At 37.2% G+C, this 8,029-nt stretch overlaps 1 protein-coding gene across 1 annotated transcript; it reads right to left on the bottom strand.

Moving 5' to 3' along the window:
- Positions 1-5,869: 5,869 nt before the first annotated feature.
- On the bottom strand, positions 5,870-8,015 carry LOC126601733 (pathogenesis-related protein PRB1-3-like). Its single transcript, XM_050268493.1, has 2 exons — positions 7,950-8,015; positions 5,870-6,478 (listed from the first exon to the last, which is right to left on the bottom strand). Exons 1-2 carry the CDS (start codon positions 8,013-8,015, stop codon positions 5,870-5,872), a joined length of 675 nt encoding a protein of 224 aa, XP_050124450.1.
- Positions 8,016-8,029: the final 14 nt, after the last annotated feature.

The raw sequence follows: 8,029 nt of genomic DNA on the forward strand, positions 1-8,029 counted from the left end.
TGAACAGCCAACTCATCAGGCCGTCTTGAAAGTAGCCTATTATCTCTAGGAGTGAGAAGGTTCCTAGCTACAACCGTAGCCGTTGTTGCATCCTTCATCACGGAGCCTTCAACTATAAGAGGGACATTAGAAGATAAGAAGGATGGGAACCATATAATACCTTGACGCGGCGCGCTTATATCGCTCCTGAGACTCAAATCTAAGCAAATGTTAGACGGGTAAGCCATTTTCAAAAATGGTAATAGAAAAGGGTTGGATAGAGCAAAATCTCAGAAATACATCGGAGACAATTTTCACGAGCGGGCAATCTTCAAAGTGTGCATGTTGGATGTGATCGATACCTCTATAAAAGGAGAGGCAACACATCCACCAATTAAAAAAAAATCGAAGAGACACCATTCTTCGAATTTCAAAAGCCAAATTTTCCTGTATAAGGTCCGTCAACACTTTTTAGACGCAATCTCAACTTGTCGGATAACACGTGCAACTTTGTCAAAGATCTCTGATAGAGTTGAAAATGCGTGAAGTTCGCTATTCCAACTATCACATCTTTGCCGACAAGCGTGGGTGACAAGGCCACATCCGCACCACTACCAGCTATTGAGAAATCCCTATATAGGTCGACCTTCATCCTCTGTAGCAAGGCACACATCCAAAATGCTTGACTTTTCTTCCTTGCCAAGGATACATCTGCGACCAAACCTCTCAACATACTCAGTTTTCTTCCTCCCTGAAAATACCTCTTCAACCAAGTCACACCAGAGCAAACGTATCTCATATCATAAAGGTTGAAAGTAAGAGTATCTTATAGCATGTTTTCTTCCTGTCATTTTCTTTGTTTTTGTTCTTCCCTGCAGGATGAGGAGAAAGAGAGCAATTAGTCGACACTTGCAATCAAGCTTCCCGTCAGGAACCGACTGCCTGGAATCCTTTCCCTGATTGCTTACCTAGCACTGCTCTCAAGTACTCATCTTCAACATTGATGTACTTCCGAAGAAGATACCGGATTCCTGGAGAACATATAAGGAAAGTGAAAATGATACATCGAAGCATGTGGAGACAAGCGCAACAAATACATATGTTGATTCATCCACTACTTCTTCAAAAGTAAAAGTATCTCATATCATTAAGGCCGAAAGCAAAGGTATTTCATATCATGCTTTTTCCCTGTCTTTCCCTTTGCCCTTGCTCTTACCTGCAAGACAAAGAGAAAGAAAGCAATCAGTTAGAACCTGAAATCAAACTTCCGATTTGGAACTGATTGCATGTAACCTTTGCCTGGTCGCTTACCTAACATTGCTCTTGAGGATTCATTGTCGCTGAGAAGTAATGTTCTGAATGACCATTTAAATGCAAAGGTTGCATTCCACTCCTGCATTGGGGACAAATACCGCAAGAGATTGAAGCAGAAGGATCAATGATGAGCTGGAAGAGATCATTATAGCACGACGCACTTCCCTGTAGAATTGCATACTTCTTGAGAAATGTTAAGGAGACTTTCTCAAATGTGAGACTTTCCATAGACTCTCTGTCACCTCTTGTTTTTCGCACAACGTATTATAATGTTAGCACGAGAATTGACATTAAACTTCGGATGACAAATAGTACATGAAAAGTCTCACTTTAAGATCTCCTTAGAATTTCTCAGTTTTCTTTATTTTGACTAGCAAAGTAGGAATTGAATGTGTGGAGGTGGGAGTAGAGAAACATAGTAATGAACCACAAATTATCGAACTTTTACTAATTGGTTATTATTCGTTATCATTATTCTATTAATCAAATTCCTCCACCAAAATCTTTTGGGTTTTTATCATAAATGGTCCGTAAAATTGACCCTCATCTTCAAGATGGTCCCTGAAATTGAAAATCAATCAATATAGTCCCTGAAAATAGGTGTTGCAAATCAATGTGGTCTTTCCATCACAATTCTGTTAAAAATTCTGTTAAGTGCTGATGTAGCACATAAATAGGTCCCATAAGTCATTTATTCTTACAAATGGTCTTTGAAATTGACCTAGGACACCAAATTGTCCCTGAAATTGACCTATGACATCAAAATTGTAACATCCCATATCGACCAACGGAGAGGGGGTGATGTGCCTTATATGTACATACTCCCCTCCCTATAGCACGAGGCCTTTTGGGAGCTCACTGACTTCGGGTTTCATCGGAACTCCGAAGTTAAGCAAGTTCGGGCAAGAGCATTCCCAGGATGGGTGACCCACTGGGAAGTTCTCGTGTGAGTTCCCAGAAAAAAAAAACCGTGAGGGGGTGGATAAGGCCCAAAGCGGACAATATTGTGCTACAGCGAAGCCGAGACTGGGATGTGACAAAAATGGTTCCTGAAATTAAAAATTGATCAATGTAGTCCTGCAAGTGTCTCAAATCCATGTAGTTCTTCCATCACAATTTTGTCAAAAATTTTGTATGTGCTGATGTGATAGATAAATGGGTCATACAAGTCTAATGAAATTTAAAAAAAAATTACAAATAGGCTTAATAATTTAATAGTTAATAAAAAAAAATTGTCAACCCAAAAACTCAGTCCTGCAATCACCTCTGATCCCAGTCCACATTTCTCTACCTCATTCGCTCTCTATTCTCTAAAAAAATATATTTCAATATACCCATCTTTACACATTTCGACACCCTTCACCGAATTGAACCTGAATCGAGATCACCTTTGGTGATGGCTTGGCTAAGTGGCAACGACTCCTAGGACATCACTGTCAATATTTAGGCGATCAACATCCTCATAACCTTAATCTTGGAAAGCTTGTTCGGCGCTTCCCTGATGGTATGGTGATGCAAAGAACAACGAGGTCTGCCTTGAAATAATGAGGTTATACCAGAGGTGCGTCTATTATTGGTTGAAAACTATTTTCACACCCCCTCTTAGGCCTTGGTTAAGTCTTGTGCCTTTGAGAATTTATGGAAGGGATCTCTAGTTGGAGTAGGCCCTACTATAAGAAAAAAAAATTCATTGTGCAAAAAGATATTTAGACAACTATTTTAATTAATTATTAAATCCACATTAGCACATAACAAATTTTTTTTTTACAGAATTGTGGCTAAAGGATCATATTGATTTGCGACATCTATTTTTAAGGACTACATTGATCGATTTTCAATTTCAGGAACCATTTGTGATAAAAACCCGTAAATCTTGTGGGACCTATTTATGTGCCACATCAGCACTTAACAGAATTTTTTAACAGAATTGTGACGGAATGACCACATTAATTTGTGACACCTATTTTCAGGGACTATATTGATTGATTTTCAATTTCAGGGGCCATTTGTGACAAAACCCCAAATCTTTTTGTTATGGTCACAATTTCCTTAGATCATAAGATCTGTTATGCTGAAATACATAAACAATTTAACTTGAATTGTAAATATAGGAGGTTTTTAACTGTGTTTCAAAGTATTAGATACTCAAGGTCTTTTCAACATTGGTTGTTCGGTTAAAAACAAACAATTAAGATCTGATGGTTAAAACGTCTAAAATATCCTATATTCTGGAGCATTATAGAATTTTTGGTGAATATAATAGAAGTAAATATCAATGGTAGTGTTGTATTTTTGCAACTCTGCCCTTTAACCAAAACCCTTGTAATTTACTCCTTAACCTCTAAATTCTACCCTTTATTTTGAAAAAAAAAAAGACTTCCCTAAAAATTCCTCAAATTTAAAGTCGTTTATGTAAACATACAACTAAAAATTATTATTCTTGAAAGTTATGGGTCATTCGTTACACTTGAGCTGAGGGGCTTCTAATCATTGCAGCAAAAAAGTACATATTTGGCCAGATTTTTATTTTAACGAAAATATGAAAACAAAATTGAAGAAGTGCATTTTGTATCTCGGATGGAGTTGTCCCAAATATTTGGGGTTATCGCTTTATTTTCTTTTATTTTTTGCAAGGAAGAGATTTCCTCACACTTTTTTTTTGGATAAATTAGGATCCAGTTCCTAGTTACCAATACTCTATGATTGAAACCTTCTTGAATTTTATTTTCTGTTCAAGGTCCCTAGACTTTGTACATATCAGCATTTTCACATATTTCATATCAGCTTTTTATTTTATTTATTAAAAATTTTAATTTATAACTTATCCCTCATATCATTCATTATCACTATCAAAATAATTAAAGAGCATTGTAACTGAAACTCCCATATTTCAGTTGCCCAATTCAAGCTATTTTGTTTTTGGTACGTTTGCATTCAAATTCATCAATTCAAATTTCGCCAAAATTTGAGCCGTACTCGTATGTTCGCCACAAGCATTCAAACAAACAAGATTTTTTGCAAAAGATTTGAAGATACTGCATTCGTTTTTTCTTACATCGGAGAGACTTTGTTAAGATTTTTATATGGAATCTTTGTACCATAGTTCTACCCAGTCGAAGGTATTTCAAGCGGGGAAGAACTGCATTGCATTTGCAGAGGAACTTGGAGATCCTACGACCAGTTTGAGGGGTTTTTTTAACTTTCTTTTTTGACAAGGTGTTTTTGTATCTTCAATTAACAACTTGTATTTTCATTAAAAAAAACGACTTGTATTTGGATATGCGAGCATTTCATATTAGTTTGTATTTTTGCACAACAAGTGTTTGAATAATTTTTTTTTTCCCTTATGGGGCTTAAAAGGCTAGGCGCGGGGTACAATCTTATTGCATTGGGTACATTTTTTGTTAGCATATATGGTGACTGCAAAATTAGTTTTTTAATCTTGGGTACAAACTAGCAAATGAGGTAAACATAAATACCGGAAGACTTTTGCTATCAATGGGACTAAAAAGGCCATATGCGTGGGGGGTACATTCTTACTGCATGGGGTACATTTTTCTATTAGCATGTATGGTGACTTCACATTAACTTTTCAATGGCAGACTCTGAAGTGAGTTTGTGTTTTGTAATGAAGATACGTGACTTGTTCAATGGCACACTTTGAAGTTTGTTTTTATTCAGACTTTAGGGTGCGTTTGGTACGCAGACGGGACGGGACGGAACGGGACGGGACGGGACGGAACGAAGGTGTAATTTTTGAAAAAGACATGGGGTATATTTGTCTTTAAATGGTAAAACATTGTGTTCCACAGACGTGGAACAAACCCGTTCCAGGGGGGATGGTGGGACGCAAAAACACCCAAAATCTGTCTCGTGGAACAGCCCGTTCCACCCATTTTTGGCGCACCAAACGCGGGATGGAACGCCTCGTCCCGTTCCGTCCCGTCTCGTCCCACGTACCAAACGCACCCTATGGTTCATAAAGTCTGTCATGGGTACAAACTATAAACTGAAACGGAATAGCTTAAATTGGGGGACTAAAATTTGGGAGTTTCAGCTTACAATGCTCTCCGATTATTTTGCTGTGATAATGAGTGATATGAAATATAATTTTAAATTAAAAAAATTTTAATAAATAAAATAAAAGGTTAACATGGAAATATGTGAATAGTAAAATGCTGATGTGTACAAAGTCCAAGGACATTAATCAGAAATTGAAATTCAATAAGGTTTCAATCAAAGAATTATACCAACTAAGGACCGGATACAAAGTGTCCCCCTTTTTTTTCTTATGTTTATTTTAGTTGACAAGTCAAATAAAATCAGGGAACACAACTAAAAACGAAAAAAATTATGTGTAAAATCATTTCTCTTTAGTTGACAATTCATAATTTTCTGACATAGCATTCATAATTTTCTTACATAGCACACCATCTCATTACCCCTGTTGTACAATTAATTCCTACATTATACCTCCAATAAAGTAATTAGACTATTGTTAATGATTAATTAATTATCAAAACAATAATCCAATTTCAAGTGCTAGCAGTAATCCATGCATGCACCTCCTAAATTTCTAATAAGGTTTCTCTCCAGCCCAATTTCCAGGTGGATCATAGTTGCATATGACGAGCTCCCCTGCTCCATTGCTGCAAACCTCTCGTGCACAACCCAGACGCTTCGTGTCCTTCCACACCATTTGCGTGTAATGCCCACACATTTGCCCGGGTTTGCAACTATTGGTCTTGTAATCATAGAACAACTTCTCATGTGACCACGAATTCACCGCGAACCTCGCCCCCCACGGTTGTTTCCCGCCACCCCAGAAGATGTTCTCCCCATAACGGCCCATCGAGTGTACCATCCTGCAGTCTATGGTCGCTCTCGTTTTCGTGTAAACCCTAGCAACCGCTGCTAGTTTTTCGTCCCACTGCAAGGGCGGTAGGCCAATTTTCCATCGTACATTGTTGTGAACCTTCAAAAATTCCTGAGGGGTCGCTGTCGGAGCACGAAGGATAGGATGATGACGAGTTATGGTAGCCTCAAGACATATGCTAATGCATAGGAAAGTAAATAAAATTGTTACATTGCTTCCCATTGCTGTTGTTGTTCTTTCGAATTGTTGGTACTCTTTGCCTCGACTTGTAAGTCGTATAAATAAGCTGATCAGAAGCCTCTCAGGGTCCTTTGAAATAACAGAAAACTATTAAGTTGTTTTTCTGACTGGTTCTTTCATTGGTTTCCTATATTATATTGGAAAGGTTTTAGCTAATTAGTTTATTAACAATATTAGTGCTAATTAACATGTTAGTGCGTTATAACTGAAAACTAATTAACATAATTACGTGTTGTCACTTCTAGTTAGTGACTCTTTGAACTTTGAAGGTCAATTTATTTTTAATTTTCATATTTTCTTTGCACGCTACACCTAGAAGGAAAAAAAATAGGATGGTACTTGCATTCACTCATGGGAATGCATTATCTCGCCCACTTGTGAATCACGTATCTTCAATTATAAAATTATAATCGAAACCCTTTCAATTTCTCTTAATCTTCATATGAATATCATCTGCAAAAAACCATTTGAATCAGAGAGTTTAGGGTTTAGGGTTAGAGTAGCTTTGCCACTGCATATTCATGATGGACCGTCTATATATTTAATGAATTTGGGTAACACAACAATTTCCTATTTAAATGATTTTTTTTTATAAGCATGATCCTCAAATGAAATTTAAAGAATTGAACGATCTCTATTACAAAATTTATAAGGTGAAGATACAATATTCACGAGTAAAGTATGCGCACGGAGGAATGTAAGTACTTATATTTTGATTGGAAGGGATGCAAGTATTATCCAAAAATAAATTGAAAACACGTGGCACGAGCGGGGGTGGGTGGAACCGCGTTTTGGGCTCCGTTGGGATGTAGCCTATGGTGGCTTTTGGAGAATGAAAATAAATAAAAGTTGTGTTGTGGTCTGAACTTTGTGTTGTGGTCTGAACTATCTATTTTTAAGGTCTCGCATGGTGTTGCCAAAAATGCTCTCAATCTAGAAGAGGCAATCCGTTGGATTGTTGAGTAAAAAAGGCCATCCATTTGGTTATTCAACTCCTATGATTACATCTGTGGGTATTTGTTAGAATGTCTTCTGACATTACAAAACATTTGCTATGAGAACATGTACGAAATTGTTGCAGTATGCTTGTTTTACTAACCGTGTATTTACAACATTGTTATTGCAGGAAAATTTGTCTGTGGTGATCATGTCTCCCTGGACACGATCAAACGAAAATCGTTCAAGGACGTTGAATTGGTGGTGCTACATGTCAAAATCTACTTCCGTTCTTGGTAGAATTTTTCTATCTAGCCTTCTATCAGCTTAATTTCAGTTTCTCTTTGCTCAATCAACCACTTAGGATCTTCTTTTGTTGAAAAACGCACATCTAATTGATGTGCACCTGAGAAACAAAAAGCAAAAGAATAGTACTTTTAGTAGACGAATACTGCAAGAACAGTTTGAGGCTTCAAGCAGTCTCTTGTTTTTCTGAGTGCTCAGACGACAAGTATTAAAAACAGACGTGTCTGACCACTCGAGAAGGCAAGTGGTCAGCGCATGGTTTAGCTTTGTAAGGGCAACCGTTAAGTATAGAAGATACCTTCTTCAGCAACAATAGCGAACATACGTTCTGCAGGACACTGTAATAGATATCATTCACAGCCATTAGAACTCAAATAA

This window comes from Malus sylvestris, chromosome 2, assembly GCF_916048215.2.
Source record: "Malus sylvestris chromosome 2, drMalSylv7.2, whole genome shotgun sequence".
NCBI lineage: Eukaryota > Viridiplantae > Streptophyta > Magnoliopsida > Rosales > Rosaceae > Malus > Malus sylvestris.

Excerpts from the sequence above, each read along its gene's own strand:
- LOC126601733 (XM_050268493.1), bottom strand. The coding sequence starts at position 8,015 with ATGGCTGTGAATGATATCTATTACAGTGTCCTGCAGAACGTATGTTCG. Across the intron at positions 6,479-7,949 it reads CGCTATTGTTGCTGAAGAAG|GACCCTGAGAGGCTTCTGAT; the intron begins GTATCTTCTATA and ends GTTATTTCAAAG.